Consider the following 27219-nt stretch of genomic DNA (forward strand, 5'->3'; position numbering starts at 1 on the left):
GAGTGGGTTGCCATACCCTTCTCCAGGGGATCTTCCAGACCCATTGATCGAACCTGTCTCTCATATCTCCTGATTGGAAGGCAGGTTCTTTACCACTAGCGCCACCTGGGAAGCCCCATTGGAAGGGTGAAAAGTGAAAGCGAAAGTCACTCAGTCATGTACAGCTCTTGGCGGCCCCATGGACTACATAGTCCATGGAATTCTCCAGGCCAAAATACTGGAGAGGGTAGCGTTTCCCATCTCCAGGGGATCTTCCCAACACAGAGATCAAACCCAGGTTTTCCGCGTTGCAGGCGAATTCTTTACCAGCTGAGTCACAAGGGAAGCCCATTGGAAATGTAACCAGGGTCAGTCTCACAGGACCTTGTTTGTTCTACCCTGGTATACAAGTTCCTTCTTGAATTCAACTTGGTACCATTGAAGTATTTATCATATGGACATGATAGAACAGGACTTTCTTTTCAGAAAGATCTCTCTGGAAGTTCTGTGGAGAATGAATTAGAAAGGGCCAGTTAGATGGCTGCAGTGGTCATCTGAGGGAGACCCCATAACCTGCAGTCATACAGCCAACAGGAAGCCACAGGTGAGGAAGACCCTGAGGAGGTGGAATCAGAACCCAAGAAAGGGAGGGGCGCCTGGATGGATGTTCCTGGGTCTCTGGGTAGTGGCCTGGATGTGGCACCACCCGGGAGAGTCCGCCCACCATTGAGGGACCAAGAGCAGGACTGAGGACCCTCTGAGCTTGAGGTACACAATGGCCATCCCATTAAAAGACACCTGCATGGCAGCCGGCCTCGGAAGCCTGGCACGTCTCCGCCACCCCACCCCAGGGGAACTGTGCCTGTTCCTGGAAGCATGAGAAATACACGTGCCTGCCCAAGTGCAGTGAGCAGGACAGGAAACATGCTATAAAGCTAGCGAGGCGGTGCGGACGCACAGAACATTGAGGAGCAGCACGTGGCACAGCGCGGAAGCCTCTGTCCCTGACCGCGAGCCAGGGCGCTGGGCAAGGCTTCCCCAGGGCACGGAGCCGGGGCAGGGCAGCCATCCTCGGGACTCAGCCTGCCACCGCCACCAACCCCTTACCTTCTCTCTCTTCCCAGCCCAGCTTTTCTCATCTTTTTTTTTTTTTTTTTAAGTGAATTCACTCTCAGTCCTTTTGAAACCCAACATGTCAGTGATAGATGAGGCAGTATTCTTTAACTTCAAAGGAGAAGAAGTGAGTGAGTGAATGCGGTCCAGGGGAGTTGAAAAGTCCAAGGGAACAAGAGACGCATGGGGTGACCCCGCCGTCAGGAGGAGCGCCCTCAACCCCACCCCTGCTGGTGCCCTGCGGAGGCCCAGACAATGCCACTTTCAATAAATCATGAAGGATCCTGAATACCCGTTTTTGTCTGTTTTCAATGAACCCTGGGCATGTTGCTTAAGATATGACCAGCCATTTGTGCTAGGTTCCCAGCTACTCAAAGGCTCGAAGTCAAGTGCTCTCTCGACTAAATAATGGAGTCTTTGCATATGAGATTTTGGGGGAGCTTTTTTTTTTTCAGATTTCCATAGCTAGTCACGGTAAAGGTGACCTTGTGGGTAGTGTGGGCCATTGTGACCCTTCACACATCCATCCTTTGAGTGATGCTGAGCTTTGTGGGGTATCCATGCAGCACCTAATTCAATCATGCGTCTGACCCCAGCCTCTCTTTGGCACTGTCCTCCTCCCTGTGCTGCTGGGTTGGGGGGAGGCTCTGCACAAACCCTAGCTGTCCTCGGGAGACATTCTGTGCTAAACAGAGAGCTCTTGGCCATCTTTCCCACTTTGGGAATTCTAGGCCCCCTGGTGACTCTGGCCTGGGGAGCCGGTGCTTGTTCTCAGGAGGGTTTGCTCATGAAGATGCCTGCTGGAAGCGCCTTTTAAGAGTCCCCGGGTAGCTTCCACACTGGAGTCTTGGAAAGCAATGAGAAAAATAACCTGGGGTCATTTAAGGGCTGGCTGGTCATTTCCTTAATCGTCTGTGACTGTTAAGAGCCTGACTTTCTATAAAGAAGCACAGAGGCTTCCTTGACTTGTTATTAATAATAACAAACAGCTAGAATTTATTGACCACCTGCCATTTGCCAAGTGCTTTCAGATGTTACCTCATTTAATCCTTAAATCTTATACCCATTTTTACAGATGAGGAAACTGAGATTTTCAGTTAACTTGTCAAAAGTCACATAGCTGGAAACAGCAGAACTGTGATAGAAACATTCCTTATTCGGCTTAATTTTTATCATCATCTCTTGTTTTATATTCTTTTATGAACCTAAACAATGGATCAAGGGCTTCCCAGGTGGTGCTAGTGCAAGAGATGTAACAGATTCAGGTTCGATCCCTGGGTCAGGAAGATCCCCTGGAGGAGGGCATGGCAACCCACTCCAGTGTTTTTGCTTAGAGAATCCCATGGGCCAAGGAGCCTGGCAGGCTATGGTCCATGGGGTTGCAAAGAATCTGACATGACTGAAGCAACTTAGCACATACCTAGCACATGAACCTAAACAATGGGTCAAGTCCTACTTATAGGATAACTTTGAAAGGTTATCTTAAAATACCATGTGATCTCATTTATACAACATTCTTAAAATAAAGGAATGATAGAACTGGAGAACAGAGTTGTGGTTGCCAGGAGTTTGGGGATGGTGGGGGACAGGGAGGTGGTCTGAGGAAGATCTCAGTGGTGAAGGAAGAGTTGTATATCCAAGTTTCAGTGAGAGTTACACGAATCTACACATGTGACTAAGTGACATAGAACTAGACACGCATATCATGCCAGTGTGTTGCCTGGATTTGATACTGTGTTAGAGTCGTAGAAGATGTCACCTTTGGTGGAAGCTGAGTGGGGCCTCTCTGTTCTGTTTTTGCTACTTTTGTAAATCTGTAGTCATCTCGAAAAGTGTGTAGTTGAATTCACCTGAGTGGGACCCCAGCCTTGCACCTGGGAAGAGGCCAGGTCTCAGCTCAGAAGGCAGTCCACATCAGAAAGCTGCAAGTGGCCTAGGAGAGGAACCCACACTAAGAAGAGGGCCCGGGATTCAGCCTCCATCCGAGCCTCTTTCATTTCATGGGAAAGGACTGAGCTGAGAGTCAGGGCTCCTGGGCTCAAGGCCCGGGGATGCAATTATGTGACTTGGGGCAGGCCTCCCAGTGTCTGTGAGCCTCCATGTCCCCAGCCATAAAGTAGGGATGGTCACAACGCTCACCCTCTGAGGTTGTTAAGAGATCCACTAAGAGGACACATTACTGTGCACACGTTTAGCACAGAAGGATTTACTGTGTGTACTCATCTTGTTACCATCGTCAGCGTGATTTTATCTGTCCCCAGGTGTACCCTCTACTTCGTAGTCAGACCAGTCTTGTATGTATTCACAGTGAACGTTCTCTCTTATTTCTCTAGTTTGGATCACTTATTATTCCAACAGTTATTTCTTGAGTGCCTGCTTTGTTGAAGACTCCTGGGGACACAGTGATGTACGTGACCTGTGTGGTCTGTGCCCAGACAGAGCCGAAGTCCTGTTTTCCCCCATTCCCTGCAGTCTCCCACTCAAATCAGGGTTTCCTGCAGACTCACAAGGCCTTGTCTTTTCCATGCAGCCACGCTAGCAGCCCTTCTCCAAGCTCCAACCGTGCTAGAGTCAGTATGACTCGCTCATCTCTGCCAGCCTGGACTGTCCTCTCCCCCTGTGCCTCCCAGGGTACCTAGCCTGGTACTGAGCAGAACAGGGAGCATCTTTAGCAAGTAGTTGCCCAAAGAACTGTAAAGTTCATGGCTAGAGGCGCCCAGGACAGTCTCTTCTGAGGCTTTCACTTTACAGATGACGGGAGGGACGGCCCATGGACTACATAATGGAGACTGGCTCTCTGGGTCCCCAACACATTTCTTCAGTAGGATATTAATAGATCCTGTATTAATCTTAGTTTTTGTTGTCGCTCTTTTTTTTTTCATTCCTGCTATCCAGTGTTTTGACTAGCTGGCTGGCACTTCTTTTAGCCTTTTGCAAACCCGGAAGCCCTTGGCTGCGGTTTTGCTCTTCTTTCTAACTGTGTGACTGAGCCGTGTCAATCAGAGGCCAAGTGCATTGAACTGGAGAGGCAGAGCCAGCCCACGTGGCTCTCTCTCCCGTGCCTTCAGTTGAGTGGGCTTACCTGGCACCCCCAGTCTGCCGGCAGGCCCCGGCCTCTGGCAGGCCCCCCCAGGCATCTCCCTTCTGTGGCCCAGCTTCTCCACCTGAAGCTGGGCGGGCGGTCTGCACAGTTTCTCACTAAGGCAACTGGCCTTCAGTTTCAGTTGTTCTTCGGTCAGACCTTTGCCAGCGAGCCCTGCAAGACTGACGCTCTGAACCCCAGTTACTGTCCTCTGTCTCTTGGAATCTAGGAGAGAGAAGTACGTGGTTGGAGCCCCAGCATCCAGCTTAGTGCCCTCTTCACAGATGAAGGAATAGCAGGTGTGGCCCCTGGGACTGCCCAGACTGCAGTTAGGTGGGTTTGGGGTCCCTTTCTGGCTCTGCCAAGTGGGTTGATAAAGCACCCGACCTTGGGTAGGCAAGCTACTTAACGTCTCTGCACCTCGGTTTCCTTGCCTGAAATGGCAGTAACAGAATCTGTACATGTGGTGTGCTCGGTGCTGTGTCTGGTTGAATGTTGGAGCCTCTTATTTCTGCTGCTAATGGCACGGCCCTACAGCCCCTCGGAGTTCTTTTTTTTTTTTAAGGTTCGTGGGGATCAAAAGCAGAAATCGATGGGGCTGTCTCTGTTGTAGCTGACAATCTAGTTGGATGGTGTGAGAGTTAAACAAATATACAGCTGGAGACATGTTTCAACTTGAGAATAAATGGGAAGAATCCGACCACGATAGAAGCAGTTTTCCCACATCCGGACTGTCAGAAGCCAGCCTCCGCCGTGCTCTAGCAGGTCGTCGCGGCCTCTTCCCTTCCCAGGCAGGGATTAACAGACAAGTTGTTGCTGGTGCAGAGGTGCAGGGCAGCTCCACCTTGAGACACATCTGCCAACCTGGCGAGGCCTTGGGAGCTTTTCTGTTGAGGCGCGAGCCTCGCGTTGGGGCACCATGGCCTCCCTGCCTGCTGCTGCAGTGGGGAGCAGCCCATCCGGAACACGGTCCAGTAGGGCTGCCTGTGACGGACGACCCCGCAGCAGCATGGCCCCCCAGCCACCACAAGAGCTGGCAGGGCTCCTGAAGCCAACGGGGAGGCCATGAAGTGTGTGTCCTCTTGCAGAGTACCCCCCTGCTGCGTGTCCTGCACACAGAGAAGAGTCTTCCCAAATACCACTCCAGTTAATAAATTGAACCCTCTTATTGTGGAAATGCCTCTTATTGTGGTATTAGAGTGATCATGTCTGGAACTGTTGGGTCTCCCCCAGTCACTTGTTCCAGTGTGCTGTCCTCTAAATTTGATCTCAACTCATTATAAGGAATAACTCTAAGGCTTATTACATCAGGAACATTTATTTGGCCATAGCCAGGTACTGTTCTAATGTGCTTTCTCTCATGTGATTTCCACACAACCCTGTGAAGTAGGTACCATTATTGTCCCCATTTTACAGAGGAGGAAACTGAGGTGCAGAGAGGTAAGGTAACTTGCCTGGGGTCGAGTTGCTCATAGGAAGTAAAGCCAGGATTTGAAACCAGCTTCTGAAGTGTCTGTACTCTTTCCTTCTCTGCCGCGTTGCTTGTTGTTTAAAGGGACCCCCCACTCACAGGTGAAATGAACTCCTTTCTAATATAAGGCCTGTGTCCCAGGCAGGAGGGTCGCTGCTAAAGGTGACCTTTTAAGAGTGCTGGAAAGAAAACCTGTCAGGTGCTCTGGACAGTTATCCTAGAGGATCCCCAAGGTCCCTGTAGTCTGTGGGGGGGCCTCTGACAGCCCCCTAAGTTCTAGCTCAGAGCCCCTTGAGAGATTACACAAATGTTGGAGGGAAAACACATTTCTGCCCAATGAAACTGTTTCCTTAAGATTATTGTGAAACTTATTCTTTTTAACATTGAACATTACGTCTAGTTTCTTAAACGATTTTCAACTCTGCGAGATTATCCAAAGATTCTCTATTACCAAAGCTGATTTTTCAGTTAGCAAGGCAAACAGAAAGTCTGCTCTGCTGGATCCGAGCCCTTTCTAATATCCTCCCCTAACCTCCTTAGATGTTTTTGATCTTTGTATATCATCCTAGCTATAAGCTGCTTTCTGTATTTTCTTTAAAGATCACAGTGCTCATCTGTTCTCTGGTTTTTGCCGTAGTTAGAATGGCACCTATTTGAGTGGTATATTGTTCAAAAAGAAAAGGCTGTTTTAAGACACTAATCATTATTTTGGACGAGAATAGAAAGCTCCCGTAACCCCAGGAATGGTTCCCCTAGGTGTCCCTTTCAGGCTGTTGTGCGCAATCGCGTGAGTGTTGTCCGATCAACAGGCATTTTGTGACTGGAGGGCTGTGGACAGTGATGGTTTTGCCAGGAGGCGCTGCTAAGCCTCTGCTGTAGGTGAAGGCAGGAGCAGGACAGTGGGGCAGATTGGCAGCCCTCAGACCAGAATGTTGTCCTGGAATACGTTGTCCAGACACTTGGCCTCATCTGGGTGGAAGGAAACACAGCGGTGTGGAATCAAGTCATGAACTTTGACGGTTGCTCTTGGCCACATAAGACAGCAGGATGCAAGGGGATTCTTCTCTGCCGCCTCTTTATGAAACATTTAAAGATGTGAGCACTGGGCCTCCTAAAATCTTCAGAGCTTCTCTTCTGACAGATTTAGCAGGAACTTATTACCATGGCTTTCTTCCAGTAAACCTAGAAAGTATCTTACATTCATCCATAAAACAAACCATGAGGATGACTGTAAAGGAACTCAGCCCCATTTTACAGGTGGGAAGGCTAAGGCCTTCAGAACCCCACACCAGCCCGGAGTCCAGGGAGGAACAGAGGCAAGGCCAGGGCTGCTGGCTTCCAGCGTGGGGTTATATAACTGCAACTCCTCAAGTCCCTGGAAACTGAGGCCAATTCCCTGGAAGATCATTCTGTTCTCTTCTGTTTTTTCAAGAATAGAGCCAGCTTGATCACTGGCTCTGAGGCTCGTGTCCCGTTTTCTTTCTTCCACAAACTGCATGCCTACCATCAGGATCCTTGTTCAGTCAAGTTGTATTCGAACTTGCCCAGATCTCCTATTTTGACGTGTGTTTGGCTTTTATTTTATTTATGTGTACTCTTAACTGTTTCCAAAACGGATTTGAGGAGACTTACAACAAAGGGAACACACAGTAAGATGAACACAGCAGAAAGAAAAATGGAAAGTCAGAAGCAAGGAGAGGAGGCAGGAGAGACAGGGCATCTAGAAGAGTGAGCATAGTTCCTGTGACCGGGCGTCATGTTTCCTGGCTCCAGTATCAGAAATGCAGAGGTAGCTTCCTGCTTTGCGGAGAAGAGAGAGATTTCATAAGGTTATTTCTTAGAACAAATCTCATTAAAAGTCAGGGGACCCTCTTCCTGGCACTACAAGCAGTTCTTCACATGAGGCTTGATCTCAGGGCCTTGTGTGTTGTAGTGGACAGATTTTACATGTTTGGCCCGTGAAGAAAGGAGGTGTGATAAGGTTATTCACAAAAACACTCGGATGAAAGTTGGATAAAACACAGCTTGAAGAAGGGAGATAAGCTAGTGAGCAAGCTCATGTCGTCTACAGATGTCACTTCCCTGCAGCCTAACCTGACTCAAGGACAGAGTTGAGTCCACTTCCCTGAGTGAGCAGGTAGCCTGTCACTTAGGCTGCTTAGGAGGCAGAAGTAATAGGACATATAGAATGTGAGCATAGTTCCTGTGATCGGGCGTCATATTTCCTGGTTTTAGTATCAGAAATGCAGAGGTAGAAACTAGGTAGCAAGGATGCTGAAGTGGGGCCCCTGCTGAGGGGATATTCTCCACAGTTTGGGGTCAGCCACAGGCTTTAGAAAGCAAATGACTAGGCCGCAGAACGGATGACATATTCTAAATGCCAAGGGACCCAGACAGTCTCTCTCCAAAATGCACAGCCAGCTCCATGCACATGGAGGGGCCACGTGCAGCCCGCCACCATCCACAGGGGCACTCCTCTGTGGAAGCAGCTTCAGGCAGCTCCCATCCCAAAGAGTGGTTGGCTTGAGCCCTAGAGCTGGGCAGAGATAGTTCTGATCTGGTCATGTCCCAACACAAGTCACCCTCTTTGGCCAGGAAGACCCTTAGACCAGCTCCTGCTGTGGGGGTGTTGAGCACCTTTGTGACACCATCCCCACCTCTGACTACGTGTGACAGCTGTAGACTTGCTCCTCATGCTTTGTGTTCCTTGTCGTCATATTTCTCAGGGATTTGAGGAGCCTAAGAGGAGGCCCAGTGACCAGGGAAGGGCCTGGTCAGGAAGGCTGGGGCAGAGGAGTGCCTTTTGTGCCAACCCAGGTGCTGGGGAGGGCAGTGAGCACTTCTGTGCTGGTCTTATCCAGTGAGAAAGACAGAGGTGCTGTGGGGCCACGCCCGGCAGAGCTCCAGTGGCCTCGCCATGCTGGTGAGCCATGAGGTAACCCTCGCATGGTGGACAGGATTGGCTTGCTGACTGAGGGAAACCGAGCGTGAACCAAGCAGGCTGTGTCTCCCGAATAAGAGCACCCTTCCCCATGGGCTTCCCTTGTAGGTCAGTCTATAAAGAATCGGCCTGCAGTGCAGTAGACCTGGATTCAATCCCTGGGTCAGGAAGATCCCCTGGAGAAGGAAATGGCAACCCACTCCAGTATCCTTGCCTGGAAAATCTCATGGACAGAGGAGCCTGGTGGGCTGCAGTCCATGGGGTTGCAAAGAGTTGGGCATGACTGAGCGACCAACACTTACTTACTCCCCATGGGTTGACCATAGCTGTGGAGACAGGTGGCTTTTCTGAGCAAGTAAAAATACCTTAGCCCTGAAGAATCTTTGACTTGTCATTCTCTTAAATGAATATTTGTTGGAGTATAAGTGCTTTACAATGTTGTGTCTGTTTCTGCCATACAGCAAAAGTGAGTCAGGTATATGTTAACATATCTCCCCTCTGTTTTGGATTTCCTTCCCATTTAGGTCAACAGAGCACAGTTCCCTGTGCTGTGCAGTAGGTTCACATTAGTCATCTATTTTATACACAGGAGTGTGTATATGTGGCCTGGTAAAGAGTTCACCTACCAATGCAGGAGACCCAAGAGACTCAGGTTCAACCCCTAGGTTGGGAAGATCCCCTGGAGAAGAAAATGGGGAAACAGTATATTCTCCAGGCAAGAATACTCACTCCAGTATTCTTGCCTGGAGAATCCCATGGACAAAGGAGCCTGGCGGGGTACAGTCCAGGGGGTCACAAAGAGTTGGACACGACTGACTGACCACACACGCATGGTGTGTATATGTCAATCTCAATCTCCCAATTCATCCCACCACCCCTTCCCCCCTTGGCATTCATATGATTATTCTCTACATCTTTGTCTCCATTTCTGCCTTGCAAATAAGATCATCTATACCCTTTGGGCTTCCCTGGTGGTTCAGATGGTAAAGAATTGCAGGAGACCCAGGTTCATTCCCTAGGTCAGGGGGAAGATCCCTTGGAAAAGGGAATGGCTACCCATCTGAGTATTATTTCTTGGAGAATTCCATGGACAGAGGAGCCTGGTGGGCTGTAGTCCATGGGGTCGCAAAGAGTCAGACACGACTGAGCAGCTTTCACTCACATACCCTTTTTCCAGATTGCACATACACACATTAATATACAATGTTTATTTTTCTCTTTCTGACTTCACTCTGTGACTTGACCTGTCATTTTGAACCTTAATGAGGATAGAACAAGCCTCTGGAACAAGGTGCGATGGAGTCAGGAGAAGTGGCCTTAAGTGAAAACACAGCTGTGGGGTTTATAGACGCCACTGCAGGGAGGCGTCATCCAGTGGGATCGGCCAGCCTCGCTATAGACTTTCCAACACTAATGAATTGGGAACTCCATGCTGAACAGGATTTAGTTTGATGGGTCGCTGTGCCAGCAGATGGATGTATTTTTCTTGAAAGACCAAGGTGCCAGAAACCTCCGTGATTACGTTACTGGAGCAAGGTTCTTTTTTGTGGTTTGTGCCGTTGAGCGTCAGGACTGCAGGATTCTCTTGCTCTTTCTCACTCTTATTTTTTCCAGGTCAGAACCAGAGCTTGGGGTGGGGAGGAAAATCCTGCTGAATGAGCAAGTTCTTTCTTAAAAAGCTCTCTCCAAGTCCAAAAAGACTTCAGTGGACTTAGGAGAAAGAAACTTAATACATTGCCATAGAATCACTGTGAACCAAGTGAAAGCCAAGTCCACAGCATCTTTGTCTTATAAAAGAAAGCAGAGAGGAGATGGAAAAAAAGGAAATAATGCTGAGGAAATCCAAACCAAACAATGAAAACTAAAGAAGAAAAACTAACGATCACCTCAGAGAGAATGTGAAGATTTCCTTCTAATAAGATTTTCTCAGTTTGCAAAACCGAGGCTCAGGTAGAAGTAACTTTTCTATTCTTTTTTAAGTGTGCCATAAATAGCATACCTGAGATGTTTGAACTGTGATGGGATTTGCCACTTTGGGCTTCAGGAAGAGTTGGACACCCTGCAGGACCCTTGGACTGTGAGGGAAAAGTCAGCTATGGAGAGGCTGGAGGTGTCCCAGCCTGGTCCCTGACCTGCGTTTGAACCTTGGTCCTAATAGCTAGCAGATTGAAGCAAGCTCACAGGCCTCCTGCAGAAACCATGTTGGTTTGAACCAGAGCAGTCCTGGCCCCAGATCCAGCACTCTGCTTTCACCAGCTACCTCTCTTGTTACACCCCTGTGAGAGGAACTCAGAGAGGGGTCATGGGGCTCGCCCTTATTCCGTCACCGAGCAGCCTGCAGAGAGGGAAACCACTCTCTTCTGCATGGCCTGCAGGTGCAGTCCAGACCATGGCCAGAAAGAGAGCTGGGTGCCCATCAGAGGCCATCTTGGTTCTGAACAAGACAGGCCATTCCTAAACTTCTTAATGCATCTCTTACCCTTCTTAGATCAGGCTAGCATTTTCAAAAGCACTGGGGTCTCTGAGATATTACGTAGCTGTTTGGAGTTTAGTACCACATGGCCTGTGTGTCTGTTCCCCAGGAGTGTGGCTGTTTGGGAATGCCAGCTGTGCACCTGAGCAGACTAAAGACCAATTTGCTCATTAGCCCAGGGGAACATCTCACAAGCCACCCTCAGCCATCTTTGTTGTCCAGTCCCATTCCTCTCTTCCAGTTATTCTCATGAATGTAATCCGGCCCGTTGGCATCCCTGGGCTGATGTACAAAGAAAGGTCTCTTTCCTTTCATGAATACATTAAATAACTCCATGGACCCCTCTGTTGCTTGGCCTGGGGCATTCGTTCTTCCCCTGAGATTCACCCGAAGGCCCTTCCTCAAGCGGTGTCTGAGAGCCCTGAGGAAGCCTGCCTCAGTCCTAAGTCAGTCAGTCTCAATGCTCATCTATTGTACCAGCTAGGAAGATGGCCCTGTAGTCTCGCTTGCCAAGACTCAAGGAGGCTGAAGGAGGACCTTTGCAGGCCCAACAACTCCAACAGGGCCTGCATCCCACATTCCCACAGTCTGTGGGGGAGGCCTCCAGCCTCTTCCGCCCACCCCAGCTCCTTCAGATCATTCACAGTGCCAGTTTCCCCAGGGCCCACCCTGAAGTAGGCAGGCAAGGTCAGAAGGGGTCCCAATAGGAGTCTCTGCCCTCCTCTGGGGTCTAGCCTAAGCCCCTGGACGCCATAGGCTCTTCTCTTCCTGCTAGAGAGACTGGCTTGTCTTTTGTCCAGAAGAAAACCTTACCTCTAAGCAGACCCATTTAAAGCCTCCCTCCTCTGCTGGTGGAAGTCGACAGAGCAGCCTTGTCACTGCCTATCGTGGTTCCTTTGCTGCCTTCCCTCCGTACGCAGTACAGGAATGTCGTGCAGTTGGAAACTGTCCTCCCAGGGAGAAGGTTGACTCATAGCGGGCTCTTCTGCTTGACATGGCACTGCTTCTGGAAAGGGAAGGCCAGACCTCATGACGTCTCAGAGCAGCTGTCATCCTGGCAGGCCAGCGGCCCAAGCCGAGCCACTTGGTGGACGGGCCCTGATTAGAGCCAGCACTGGCACAGAGGGTGGCCTCTAGGCCTGCCTGTTTCTTCACCACGCTTAGCTCATGAGGCATCTTCCATAAGTATTGTGGAGCAATGGACTGAGCTCCTCTTCAGAGGTGCTGTGAGATGGGAGCCCCTGGGCACCGAAAGGACTTGAGCCGCTGCTGGCAGTCTGGAGATACAGTGACCAAAGGCGGCCAGATGTGCACAGGCTCTCTTTACAGAAGTGAGGACTTACAAACTCCATAAAGTGGGGTGACTTCAGGAGCCTGCAGGGGGCGTGATTCTGTGTCTGTAAATGAAATGACCGGAGCAGTTTGTGGCTGACAGGTAAACAAGATGCTCTGAACCTCTGCTCTGCAGTTCAGCTCAACACCAGGCTTTGGGCACCTTCTGTGGACAGAGCTAGGGCACCGAGTGCCCAGGGTACCTGGTGAAGCTCCCACTCCTGATCCCTTGGACTCCCTGGGGAAGAACAGCCATGCCTCCAGTCCCCGGAGGAGGGAACTGGAAGATCCACTCTTACAGAGAGAATCTTGAAGGATGCGTGAGATCTTGCTGGGACGGACCAGAAGGACTCCCCCGGAAGCACACAGAAGGGCCTGGAGGTCTGATGTGCCTGGCACTGTCCAGGCTTGCAGTGAGCAGCGCGGTGTGGAAGGAGAGCATGGAGCCTTGTGGCAGGAGAAGGCCGGGCGCTCTTCCCATCGGGCCGACTCGAGCTTCTCCTCCAAGACTTCGTCCTCTCCCCCAAGGCCCTCCGTGGTGGGCTCACCCGCCTCAGCACTTGCCACCTCACCCGACCCTCGGTCGCAGCCCACATTCGATTATGCGGCAGCCAACCACAGAAGGACTGGCCTGTGTTTCATTCATTTCTATACTTCTGATGCATAGACAGCAGGAGAAGCCATCAAAGGTCCTTACAGAGGGCCATGTCATCAGGCTTGTGTTTAGAAGGATGACTCAGCTGCGTTATGGAGAGTGGATTAGAGCAAGCGGAGCCAAGGAAGTGGAGTGTGTCGGTGTCCTCGAGAGAAATAATGAGTGGTTACAAAGAGCAGCCGAGGCCCGGGAGGCTGGCAGGGAGCAGGCTCGGCTCTTGTCAAGGCCCTGGCTCTGCTCTTCTCAGGTCTTTTGAGTCTGCTTCCTTCCTGAGCTGGCTTCCTCCTCGGGCTGGTAGCAAGCGAGTTGCAACAGTTCTGGCCCTCGCGCTCAGAAGCACCCAGCAAACATTGGCCTCCACTGGATCACATGTCCCTTCCTGAACCCATTCCTAGGGCCAGGAAATGCCATGCACTGACTGGCTTAGGTTCCTGATCAGTTACTGGAATGTATGTGAGGTCACCTTAGAACTGCCAGGCCCAGCCCTGGAGACTGGATCTGCTTCCCTCTGAATCCCCTGGCCTGGGGCAGGAGGGTATAGCTGAATGAAGCTAGAGTCTCATGAGGAAGGAGAAAGTGACTGCTGCACATGCTCTTACATCTGCAGAGGGACCAGTTGGACTGATTTATTTATGTAGAACTGTTCACACAGTAGGTGCCTACACACACCCACACAACCTGAACACCTCCAGGACACGCCTTCTGAATCGGTTTATCTGGGAAACAGTCATCATCCTGAATTGATATGCGACCTCTCACGGAGGACCCCACCCCCACCCCAACCTTGGACTCTCCGTTTCTTGACCTTTCTTTCAATCTTGTGATTGACTGTTCCATCTCCAAGATCATATACAACCTACTCTCTGACCACAGCCCCCAGTCCTTCCCACTCCCTCATCCAGTTTAGTTCAGTTCAGTTCAGTCATGTCCAACTCTTTGTGACCTCATGGACTGCAGCACACCAGACTTCCCTATCCATCACCAACTCCTAGAGTTTACTCATAACTCATGTCCATTGAGTCGATGATCCATCCAACCATTTCATCCTCTGTTGTCCCCTTCTCGTCCTGCCTTCAATCATCCCCAGCATCAGGGTCTTTTCTAATGAGCCAGCTCTTCACATCAGGTGGCCAAAGTATTGGAGTTTCAGCTTCAGCATCAGTCCTTTCAATGAATATTCAGGACTGATTTCCTTTAGGATGGACTGGTTGGATCTCCTTGCAGTCCAAGGGACTCTCAAGAGTCTACTCCAACACCACAGTTCAAAAGCATTAATTGTTTGGTGCTCAGCTTTCTTTATAGTCCAACTCTCACATCCATACATGACTACTAGAAAAACCATAGCCATGACTAGACGGACCTTCATTAGCAAAGTATTGTCTCTGCCTTTTGATATGCTATCTAGGTTGGTCATAACTTTTCTTCCAAGGAGTAAGCGTATTTATTTCATGGCTGCAGTCACCATCTGCAGTGATTTTGGAGCCCCAAAAAATTAAGTCTGACACTGTTTCCACTGTTTCTCCATCTATTTGCCATGAAGTGATGGGACCAGATGCCATGATCTTCGTTTTCTAAATGTTGAGCTTTAAGCCAGCTTTTTCACTCTCCTCTTTCATTTTCATCAAGAGGCTCTTTAGTTCTTCATTTCCTGCCATAAGGGTGCTGTCATCTGCATATCTGAGGTTATTGAGATTTCTCCCAGCAATCATGATTCCAGCTTGTGCTTCATCCAGCCCAGTGTTTCTCATGATGTACTCTGCATAGAAGTTAAATAAGTAGGGTGACAATATACAGCCTTGATGTACTCCTTTTCCTATTGGAACCAGTCTGTATTCCATGTCCAGTTCTAACTGTTGCTTCCTGACCTGCATACAGGTTTCTCAAGAGGCAGGTCAGGCGGTCTGGTATTCCCATCTCTTTCAGAATTTTCCACAGTTCATTGTGATCCACAAAGTCAAAGGCTTTGGCATAGTCAATAAAGCAGAAATAGATGTTTTACTGGAACTCTTTTGTTTTTCGATGATCCAGCGGATTCTGTCAATTTGATCTCTGGTTCCTCTGCCTTTTCTAAAACCAGCTTGAACATCAGGGAGTTCACGGTTCACGTATTGTTGAAGCCGGGCTTGGGGAATTTTGAGCATTACATTGCTAGCATGTGAGATGAGTGCAGTTGTGCAGTAGTTTCAGCATTCTTTAGCAATGCCTTTCTTTGGATTGGAATGAAAACTGACCTTTTCCAGTCCTGTGGCCACTGCTGAGTTTTCCAAATTTGCTGGCATATTGACTGCAGCACTTTCACAGCGTCATCTTTTAGAATTTGAAATAGCTCAACTGGAATTCCATCACCTCCACTGGCTTTATTTGAAGTGATGCTTCCTAAGGACCACTTGACTTCTCATTCCAGGATGTCTGGCTTTAGGTGAGTGATCACACCATCGTGATTATCTGGGTCGTGAAGATCTTTTTTGTACAGTTCTTCTGTGTATTCTTGCCATCTCTTCTTATATCTTCTGCTTCTGTTAGGTCCATACCATTTCTGTCCTTTATGGTGCCCATCTTTGCATGAAATGTTCCCTTGGTATCTCTGACTTTCTTGAAGAGATCTCTAGTCTTTCCCATTCTATTGTCTTCCTCTATTTCTTTGCATTGATCACTGAGAAAGGCTTTTTAATCTCAGCTTCCTATTCTTTGGAATTCTGCATTCAAATGGGTTTATCTTTCCTTTTCACCTTTGCTTTTGGCTTCTCTTCTTTTCTCAGCTATTTGTAAGGCTTCCTCAGACAGCCATTTTGCTTTTTTGCATTTCTTTTTCTTCGGGATGGTCTTGCTCCCAGTCTCTTGTACAATGTCATGAACCTCTGTCCCTAGTTCATCAGGCATTCTGTCTATCAGATCTAGTCCCTTAAATCTATTTCTCACTTTCACTGTATAATCATAAGGGATTTGATTTAGGTCATACCTGAATGGTCTAGTGGTTTTCCCTACTTACTTCAATTTAAGTCTGAATTTGACATTAAGGAGTTCATGATCTGAGCCACAGTCAGCTTCTGGTCTTGTTTTTGCTGACTGTATAGAGCTTCTCCATCTTTGGCTGCAAAGAATATAATCAATGTGATTTTGGTGTTGACCATCTGGTGATGTCTATGTGTAGAGTCTTCTCTTGTGTTGTTGGAAGAGGGTGTTTGCTATGACCAGTGCTTTCTCTTGGGAAAATTCTATTAGCCTTTGCCCTGCTTCATTTTGTATTCCATGGCCAAACTTGCCTGTTACTCCAGGTATCTCTTGACTTCCTACTTTTGCATTCCAGTCCCCTATAATAAAAAGGACATCTTTTTTTTGGTGTTAGTTCTAGAAGATTTTGTTGGTCATCATACCATTCAACTTCAGCTTCTTCAGCATTAGTGGTTGGGTCATAGACTTGGATTCAGAGAAGGGAATGGCAACCCACTCCAGTACTCTTGCCTGGAAAATCCCATGGACAGAGGAGCCTTGTAGGCTGCAGTCCATGGAGTCGTGAAGAGTCGGGCACGACTGAGCGACTTCACTTTCACTTTTCACTTTCATGCATTGGAGAAGGAAATGGCAACCCACTCCACTATTCTTGCCTGGAGAATCCCAGGGGCGGAGGAGCCTGGTGGGCTGCTGTCTATGGGGTTGCACAGAGTCAGACACGACTGAAGCAACTTAGCAGCAGCAGCAGCATAGACTTGGATTAAGAATTAAGTTTTCTAATTTTCCTGTTACTAAGGACAGCAGATTTTATTTCATCATGTTTCTCATAAAGACTTTGGAAAATGCAAAGAAAGTTAAAACATCACTGTTGCAGTCTTGAGAGTCTCTTGGACAGCAAGGAGATCAAACCAGTCGATCCTAAAGGAGATCAACCCTGAATATGCATTGGAAGGACTGATGCTGAAGCTGAAGCTCTGATACTTTGGCCGCCTGATGAGAAGAGCCAACTTATTGGAAAAGATCCTGATGTTGGGAAAGATAGAAGGTAGGGAGAGAAGGGTATGACAGAGTTCAAGATGATTGGAGGGCATCACCAACTCAGTGGACATGAGCTTGAGCAAGCTCCTGGCAATGGTAAAGGACAGGGAAGCCTGGCATGCTGCAGTCCTGTGGGTTGCAAAGAGTTGGACATGAATGAGCAAATGAACAATGACAACAACAATTGCTGTTGCCATTTTGACATTGTTCCTTCCAGTCTTCTATGCCATCTGTGGTGTTTTTTTTTTTAATGTACTTTTTTGGGGGTATGTGATCAAATATGATTATATTCTTTGCAGCCAAAGATGGAGAAGCTCTATATAGTCAGCAAAAACAAGACCAGGAGCTGACTGTGGCTCAGATCATGAACTCCTTATTGCCAAATTCAGACTTAAATTGAAGAAAGTGGGGAAAACCACTAGACCATTCAGGTATGACCTAAATCAAATCCCTTATGATTATACAGTGGAAGTGAGAAATAGATTTAAGGGACTAGATCTGATAGATAGAGTGCCTTATAAACTATGGAAAGAGGTTTGTGACATTGTACAGGAGACAGGGATCAAGACCATCCCCTTGGAAAAGAAATGCAAAAAAGCAAAATGGGTGTCTGAGGAGGCCTTACAAGTAGCTGTGAAAAGGAAAAAAACAAAAAGCAAAGGAGAAAAGGAAAGATATAACCATCTGAATGCAGAGTTCCAAAGAATAGCAAGGAGAGATAAGAAAGCCTTCCTCAGCAATCAATGCAAAGAAATAGAGGAAAACAACAGAATGGGAAAGACTAGAGATCTCTTCAAGAAAATTAGAGATACCAAGGGAACATTCCATGCAAAGATAGTCTCAATAAAGGACAGAAATGGTCTGGACCATACAGAAGCAGAAGATATTAAGAAGAGGTGGCAAGAATACACAGAAGAACTGTACAAAAAAGATCTTCACGACCCAGATAATCACAATGGTGTGATCACTCACCTAGAGCCAGACATCCTGGAATGCAAAGTCAAGTAGACCTTAGAAAGCATCACTATGAACAAAGCTAGTGGAGGTGATGGAATTCCAGTGGAGCGATTTCAAATCCTGAAAGATGACGCTGTGAAAGTGCTGCAGTCAATATGCCAGCAAATTTGGAAAACTCAGCAGTGGCCACAGGACTGGAAAAGGTCAGTTTTCATTCCAATCCAAAGAAAGGCAATGCCAAAGAATGCTCAAACTACTGCACAATTGCACTCATCTCACATGCTAGTAAAGTAATGCTCAAAATTCTCTAAGCCAGGCTTCAGCAGTACGTGAACCGTGAACTCCCTGATGTTCAAGCTGGTTTTAGAAAAGGCAGAGGAACCAGAGATCAAATTGCCAACATCCACTGGATCATGGAAAAAGCAAGAGAATTCCAGAAAAACACCTATTTCTGCTTTATTGACTATGCCAAAGCCTTTGACTGTGTGGATCACAATGAACTGTGGAAAATTCTGGAAGAGATGGGAATACCAGACCGCCTGACCTGCCTCTTGAGAAACCTGTATGCAGGTCAGGAAGCAACAGTTCAAACTGGACATGGAATACAGACTGGTTCCAATAGGAAAAGGAGTACGTCAAGGCTGTATATTGTCACCCTGCTTATTTAACTTAAATGCAGAGTGCATCATGAGAAACGTTGGGCTGGAAGAAGCACAAGCTGGAATCAAGATTGCCGGGAGAAATCTCAATAACCTCAGATATGCAGATGATACCACCCTTATGGCAGAAAGTGAAGAGGAACTGAAAAGCCTCTTGATGAAAGTGAAAGAGGAGAGTGAAAAAGTTGGCTTAAAGCTTAACATTCAGAAAACGATGATCATGGCATCTGGTCCCATCACTTCATGGCAAATAGATGGAGAAACAGTGGAAACGGTGTCAGACTTTTTTGGGGGGGCTCCAAAATCACTGCAGATGATGACTGCAGCCATGAAATTAAAAGGCGCTTACTGCTTGGAAGGAAAGTTACGACCAACCTAGATAGTGTATTGAAAAGCAGAGGCATTATTTTGCCAACAAAGGTCCGTCGACTCAAGGCTATAGTTTTTCCAATGGTCATGTATGGATGTGAGAGTTGGACTATGAGGAAAGCTGAGTGCCAAAGAATTGATGCTTTTGAACTGTGTTGTTGGAAAAGACTCTTGAGAGTCCCTTGGACTGCAAGGAGATCCAACCAGTCCGTTCTAAAGGAGATCAGGGGTGTTCATTGGAGGGACTGATGTTGAAGCTGAAACTCCAATACTTTTGCCATGTCATTCGAAGAGTTGACTCATTGGAAAAGACCCTGATTCTGGGAGGGATTGGGGGCAGGAGGAGAAGAGGACGACAGAGGATGAGATGGCTGGATGGTATCAGCGTCTCAATGGACGTGAGTTTGAGTGAACTCTGGGAGTTGGTGATGGACAGGGAGACCTGGCGTGCTGCAATTCATGGGGTCACAAAGAGTCGGACACTACTGAGCAACTGAACTGAACTGAACTGATCAAATATGCATCTTGCTTCTTTTCATCTAACCTGAATATTTCCCCAGGTTAATAAACATTCTTTATAAACCATTTATCAGCCGTATGCTTTTCTGCACCTGACTCTAGTATGGTTTATTTAACTGTTCTGCTATTTCTGGTTTTTCAGAGTCTTTCCAATAAATAATACTGAAGTAAATAGTTTTTTAAAAAAGAAAACTCTTTCCTCTACATTTATGATACTTTTCCAAGCCATTAATTTGTAACTTGAATCACTGAATCGAAGGCTTTGAAAATTTCTAAGCAGTAGAGTCTTTGAAATGGACTAAGTGTATAGAGACCTGAATTTAGCTACAAAAAGGAAAGTAAAGAAAAAAGGGGGGCTTATAATTAACAGATATTTGTAAATAACTGCTTTCTGTTTTACTGAAAGAGGGCTGGGAAGATCCAAGCGGTGCTCTGTGGGGAAAACATGCCTTTGACTTGAAGTTCCTGGCTCCATGCTGGTGAAGCAGGGCTTGTTTCTGCTTTTTTATTTTCATCTGGGTCAGTGAGAGGACAGGCCATTCCTACAAGCTCATGTCCCTCTAAGGAAGAGGAAAGGCATCCAGAATCTAATGATGCACATCAGTAGTTGTGTCAGCAGCTTTCAGTTAAAAAAAAAAAAAAAGCTATAATAATATATCCTCCTAATGTGCAGTTAATTTTAGTTAAAAATTTCCCTGGTGATTTTTTAAAATTTAATTGAACTATTTTGGCCACACTGTGTGGCTTGCAGGATCTTAGATTGAACCCCAGACCATCACAGTAAAATCACCAAGTCCTAACCACTGGACCTCTAGCAAATTCCCTCCCTAGTGATGTTTAAACCTAGGAAATTTGTAAATCTGGTAACTATCTCTGCACTTGGAAATAAATGTTAGCGCTGCCCTAGCTGTCCAGGCCCCAGCAGGACAGACACCCTCACAGAGCTCTGGCTTCTCAGCCACACCTGAACACTCCTCTTAGAATCCGGAAAGAAACCAAGACATCATCACCAGAATCCTTGTTCCTGATCTTCCCTAATCAGGAAAAAGCTAAGGAGCGCCTCCAAGTCAACATGGCCAAAATCAGACATTGGACTGTCTGCCCGTCCCTGCGTTCAGTCCTCCAGCTCAGCAGTGGAACCACCACCTGCCTGGTTGTTAACATCAAAAACCTGAACCATCCCGACTTCCTGTTTTCTGTCCTCACATTCTCCAGCACCGAATCCATCAGCATATTCTGTCCATTCTGTTGCGGAACCTTTACTCAAGATCTCACATTGTCCATTTCTGTCCATCTCACCCACCTGCCCTCTGGTCCCAGCCCCATCACCGCTCACCTGCACTGTTCAGTTGCCTGCCACAGGGGCTCCTACTTCTGCCCTCCCCACTGCCGTCTTTTCTCTAATAGACAAAGGTCTTTTCTGTAATAGACAAAGGGATCCTGCTAAAACATAACTTTGGTCATGTCATCTACCCCTTTCTTAAAACATGTCAGAGGCTTCCCTTTGCTAGTAAGGTAAAGGTCAGAAATTTCAACATGGCTGAGAAGGCCCTGCGTACCCTGCCCTGGCCTTCCTTTCCAGCATCATTGCCCAATATACACCCCCCTCCCCCAATCCGTCCTTCAGCTCCTGCAAGTCTTGCACCCAGGGTTCTGCCAAGGAGGGCCCTCTTCTCTCCCCTCCATCCTTCCCACTGTCTAGATAACCCTGTCTTCCCACTTTCCCAGTCTAGGTCAGGTTATTTACCCCTGTAGAAACACAGGAGGTTTTTTTTTTTTCCCTTCTTCAGAGAACCTATCTAAAGTTTCTCACACACACATACACACACACACACACACACACACATGTTTTTTCCATTCATCAGCACGATTATGTGACGGATGTCTGTCTCTTCTACTAAACCACAGGATCCTCTCTGCTACTGTTCTCTGCTCTTTCCGCATCAGCTCACTCAGGGTCTGGCACCAAATAGGGGCCTTAATAAAAGTTGGTTGCTCGCCGAATGGAGAACTTGAGTCCTGGTGACAGTTCTCCTTGACACCTGTGTCCCTGTAAGGTGCAGGCTCTTCCCAGGGCGGGCAGGCCAGGTTCTCCACACCATGTCCTCTTGAGGGAAAGTGATTTTGCTTGTTTTCTTGTTTTTTTGTTTTTTGTTTTTTCATTTCAGCTGTCAGAATGAACAGAGCACACTGCCTAAAACGTACCCATTTTTCTCTTCTCTCCTTATGCAGCTAAAGCTGGCTTTCACCCTGGACCACGAGACTGGGTTGCCTCAAGGATGTCATGTCTACGAGTACCGAGACAGCAACAAGTAAGCCACTCTGTGGGAAAGCGTGTTGCCTGACCCTGTCCCTGGGGTTCCATGTACGCGGCCTCCCTGACTAAGAGATCCTCAGGGAGGCAATCACACTTTTTGTGACTGTATTAGAAAAGAGCTGGCACAAAAGTATTTCTCCTGTAAAATCTCTTTTGCCCTTCTGTATAGGGTGTGAAAATACTTGTGTCAGAACAGATGTAATGTATTAGAAGTATTGGGTTGGCCGAAAGATTAGTGCAGGGCTACGGGAAAACACAGACGAGGTTTTTAGCCAACCCAATATATTCCAAAGCGAACCTTCCTTTCCAGGCTGCAGCTCTTCTTGACCCCCCACCCCTACTTCACCTCCAATCATGGGCTTGCTTATTGGGCTCACTGTGTGACTTTTGCTGTAGTTCAGTCTGACTGTACTGTTTATAGGAGTTTGTTGTGGTAATCCGCCTGCCTTGTGAATTTGTTTTCCATTTTTTCAAATAATTTTTATTGGAATATAGTTGATTTACAATGTTGCGTTAGTTTCTGCTGTCCAACAAAGTGAATCAGTTTTCCATATACATGCATCTGCTGTTTTTTAATTTTCTTTTCCCATATAGGTCATGGCAGAGTAATGAGCAGAGTTCCCTGTGCTATGCAGCAGGTTCTCGTCAGTTATCTATGTTACATATAGTGTGCGGATATGTCAGTCCCAATCTCCCAATGTGTCCCTCCTCCTTACCTTGGGAATTTCACAGATGGGCCATTCGTGGGTACCCACAGAGGTTTAAGTTGGTGACCTTGTTCAAAGATGGCTCCTGGCATAGTTTTATACACTTCTTTTCTTCATCACAGGCTGCCTCCTTGACTGCGTGTGTTTGTCTGTGGGACAGTGAAAGTGGTGATGAGTGAGGTGAGGGGTGTGCTCTGAAGAAGACGATGAGCGTGATGAATGGCGAAGGCAGCTACCATTGAGCACCTACTATGTGTATCACAGGCGAAGGATCAGTCAGTTCAGTTCTGTCGCTCAGTCGTGTCTGACTCTTTGTGACCCTGTAAATCACAGCACGTCAGGCCTCCCTGTCTATCACCAACTCCCAGAGTTTACTCAAACTCATGTCCATTAAGGTGGTGATGCCATCTAACCATCTCCTCCTGTCATCCCCTTCTCCTGCCCTCAATCTTTCCCAGCAGCAGGGTCTTTTCCAGTGAGTCAGCTCTTCGCATCAGGTGGCCAAAGGATTGGAGTTTCAGCTTCAACATCAGTCCTTCCAGTGAACATCCAGGACTGATCTCCTTTAGGATGGACTGGTTGGATCTCCTTGCAGTCCAAAGGACTCTCAAGAGTCTTCTCCAACACCACAGTTCAAAAGCATCAATTCTTCGATGCTCAGCTTTCTTTATAGTCCAACTCTCACATCCATACATGACCACAGGAAAAACCATGGCCTTGACTCAATGGATTAGTCGAGGGATAGTACTGTAATTAAGTGTTATCCCACTTAATTCTCATGATAACCTGAAGAATTTTCTTCTATTACTATTGTATTTGCAGAAACTGAGGTCTAGGGAATGTAAGTAACTTGTTTAAGGTCACTTGCCACAGCTGAGTGAGGCAGAGTCAACATTATCACATTAACTCTGGGGCAAAAATAGATGAAAGACAACTGATGTCCCAGGGTGCTACTCAGTGATGACAAGAATAGTCCCAACCTGGACATGAGGACTAATTGTATTAAGTACCCAAGCTGGTTAGTTTTACCCAGTGGAAGAATCAAATAGGCACATGCCAATGGAATCTTCTAGAAGAAAACTTGATCTTCGTTAAGAACTCTTGCTCTGTTATTGGTGGCAGATGGGTTACTGAGTGCCTTCAAGACCAAATCTCCATTCAGATTACTTTCAAAGTGTTACTCATCTTTGTAATTTATCCTTAGGAGAATGCTATCCTAAGCTATTAATGTACCCGCAATTCCTACCAAATCAGTCATTCAGGAAAGTTGACCAAGCATCCTTTAACACCATCATTCTTTTTGGATGGCTCTGTTTCTGGAAAACAGTTGCAGGAATCTAGGCTGTTGTGTCAGAAGGCAGCCCTTCATATGACAAACTGTGGCCCTGGAAACACAATGGTGTCAGCTTCATGGCCTGACTCTCTGCTGTTTGAAAATAAGGTTGGCAGAGTTTCTGTTCAGTGGGAGAAGGGCAGTAGCTTGAAGTCCGTGTCTGAGCAGTTCAGAGGTCTGGTGACAACAACTCACATTGTCATTGAAGCTGATCAGAGAGAAGAGCCAGCTTTGTTTCTTGGCCTAATCCCCAATTCTGATAACTATCATGTTATCAGACAAAGCAATGTTGGAGAGAATGTAGGAGTTGTGAGTATTGAAAAGCTTTGACTGAAGACCTGTAAGAGAAAGGCTTTGTGCAGGAAACTGGGGAGGAACCATGATCCCGGGAAGTGTGATAGATGCCTTGGGGCCCCCCTCTGTGGTTTTCTCTTTCTCCTCTTAGAGGCAGCCTTGGGGTTCATTCTCAACCTGTGGACAAGTTTTCTACCCTCCCTGAGCCTCAAGTTTTTTCATCTCTTAAGAGCAATGGGATTAATGATACTTTTCTGATATGATTGTCATGGGGATTCACTGGGGTGACATCATCGCCCGCCTAGCACATAGAATGCTTGCAGTAAGTGTTGATGGCCTCTCCTTCCCAAACAGAAAAATCATCTCATGACTTCCCTTCTGTTTTCCCAGTGAGCTACGGCTGCAGCTTGCAGAGTACTGATGGGGGCAGAGGCTGGTGCACACGCCTCTTGCAGGCCTCAGCCGTGAGCACTCTGTCCGAAGGCAGACTAGACTCCTCTCCCCGCTGTGACCTTAAAGTCAAGCGTGGAGAACCCCCTGAGCTTGGCTGAGACATTCCTCTCTCTCCCCTGGCTCTGCCCTGTCTGTGTTTCTCTGTTCACTTTCAGGGACAATTCCTCGACTGCCTGAATCTCAACAGTGGTGTTTAGGAAGTGAGATTTCAGCCCAGCCCCTAAGGGACTCATTTTGTCTCAACCAAAAAAATGAAGGCAACAGCAGCAGAGAAATAAGGTTCTACATATAAAAGAAATTAGTGAATATTGTTGTTTTAGTCGATCAGTCTCGTCTGACTCTTTTTGTGACCCCATGGGCTGTAGCCTACCCATCTCCTCTGTCCATGGGATTTCCTAGGCAAGAATAGTGGAGTGGGTAGCCATTCCCTCCTCTGAGGGATCTTACCCACCCAAGGATCAAATTCAGGTCTCCTGCATTGCAGGCAGATTCTTTACTGTTAAGCCACCAGAGAAGCCCCAGCTGAATATTAGTTGGGTACAATTAATTATTGAAACTCCTACTTTTATCTGGGTATTCCCTGAAATATAATTTTTAATCATTTTAGTATTTATCACTGCCAAGTGCAATCCGTCAGCAAAGAAGTTTTTCTGAGTAAGTACTGAGGCTCTCACATTCTCCCCAGTGGTCTTTCCCATCAGATGGAATAGCTTTGAAAATAGGCACTCTGCTTTTCTGCTCCCTGGACTCTTGTATCCACATCCTTTCCTAGAACATCCTAGTAACCCCGATCCATGACTCCATGTCATGCCATTCTCCTTCTCCATGAAGAAGTTCCTTTCAGCCTCTGGGCTTCAAGGAAAACAGACCCTCAGACTTGTCCAATCTCTAGTAGGACCTCAACTCTGGAGGGCACAGTTCTCAGGTAAATGTTCTTTTTTTTTTTTTTTTTAAGTTTTCCTTTTCAATATTAGTTTTATTTGGCCACACCAGGTCTTGGTTGTGGCATGTGGGATCTTCATTGGTGGCAATGTGGGATCTAGTTCCCTGACCAAGGATTGAACCTTCATTGGGAGCATGGAGTCTTAGCCACTGGACCACCAGGGAAGTCCCCAGAAAAACATTCTTAAAGCTCTGAGATCATTAGGGGAAAGAAGCTGCCCTCTTGTGCCTCAGGTTAGATTAGTAAAGCCTTCTGCTCCAATTATTCTGCCAGCCTCCCAAGGCTGTTCAAATCTGCATCTAAGGGGTGTGAGGCCTCTGTCTCCCCACCGCCCTTCACAGCCCATACACCTGCAGACCACCTTCTTTTTCTCTGTTGCAGAAACTTCACCTCCCTTTTGTATGAAATCCAGTGAAGCCAGAGCTGATTCAGTCATGTTCCTCAAACTGGGTTTTGGAGATCTCTTCCTAGAGCAAGGAACAGGCCTCAAAGGATGAACAAGTGATTTATAAGAATTCAGTTCAACATTTAGTAAGCCCCTACTCCAGGCAGTATGTGTGTGTGTGAGGCGCTACGGAAACAAAGATAAATCAAGCCTGGCCCATGATTTCAAAGTGGTTGTTGTTTAGTCGCTAAGTCATTTCCAATACTTTTGCAACCCTGTGGACTGCAGCCTGTCAGGTTCCTCTGTCCATGGGATTTCCCAGGCAAGAGTACTGGAGTGGGTTGCCATTTCCTTCTCCACGGGGTCTTCTGACCCAGGGATTGAACCCACATCCGTCACATCACCTGCACTGGTAGGCAGGTTCTTTACCACTAGCGCCACCTGGGAAGTCCACTGCCCTCCTGATAGCTGTTTATGGTCTGCTCTTTGATACTCCACTCTGATTTGAGTGTTTCGTTTTTTATTTTTAATTTTTAGGTGTTATATTTGGAGCTTTTAAAAAATCAGCCTTTTTCCTGTTCTTTTTGCATGTCCTAGTTTTTCACTATTCCTATTCCTTTCATCTCTTCTAGTTATTTTGATTATACTTATTTTATAACCCTTTTCTGATTGTTCACGTATTTCTACTTCTAAGAGTATCTGTTCTCCCAAACGTGGTCTCTAAGGGTTTGGCTTTAGGTGGTTCATTTCCTCACGTGGTTTGTTCTGTTTTTTCAGGTCATCTTAAGTGGGGATTGTGTTCTCTGTGAGAGTCCCATACGTTCCTGGGTTGTGCATGTGTCCTTTCGCTGCTTTGGCGTTTATTCTGCCAGGACCCCGAGAGTTCCATAGGTCTTGCCAGTTTGACGTTAACCTCTTAGTTTAGGATTCCCAGAAGTTGGGTGGTGTGCATTCAGCCTCCACACCTACAGGCAGTCCAGGCTTGCTTAGGATCCCCATCTCAGAAAGGAGCACCTCCCCTCTGCTCCACCTACAGATAGATGTTCCTCTGGGCTGCTCAAGAGGGCTTCCCGATCCCTGTTCGAAGACCAGCAGCCCTTCCTGGGTCCTGGCTTTCTGCGGGCCTCTCAGTTCCAGCTTCCAGCAGATGGTCTCCCTCCTGTGGGCATTAAAACCTTCGCTCCTGTAACTGTATCAGGGTATCATACTCCCAGCTCCCCTTTGCTCTGGTAAAGATTACCGCTTTG

At 47.2% G+C, this 27219-nt stretch overlaps 1 protein-coding gene across 5 annotated transcripts in view; it reads left to right on the forward strand.

Annotated features, from left to right (window-relative positions):
* Positions 1-27219, forward strand: part of DIS3L2 (DIS3 like 3'-5' exoribonuclease 2) — a 358321-nt gene that overhangs the window by 290677 nt on the left and 40425 nt on the right. For all 5 annotated transcript variants that reach the window (XR_011254705.1, XM_069578628.1, XM_069578629.1 and 2 more), the window contains one exon: positions 21773-21852. Coding sequence is in view for 4 of the 5 variants with exons in the window: in XM_069578628.1 (XP_069434729.1) it covers positions 21773-21852 (80 nt within the window). In the remaining variant the exon portion in view is untranslated. The remainder of the gene's footprint in view (positions 1-21772; positions 21853-27219) is intronic.

Source organism: Ovis canadensis, chromosome 2, assembly GCF_042477335.2.
Source record: "Ovis canadensis isolate MfBH-ARS-UI-01 breed Bighorn chromosome 2, ARS-UI_OviCan_v2, whole genome shotgun sequence".
Classification (NCBI taxonomy): Eukaryota; Metazoa; Chordata; class Mammalia; order Artiodactyla; family Bovidae; genus Ovis; species Ovis canadensis.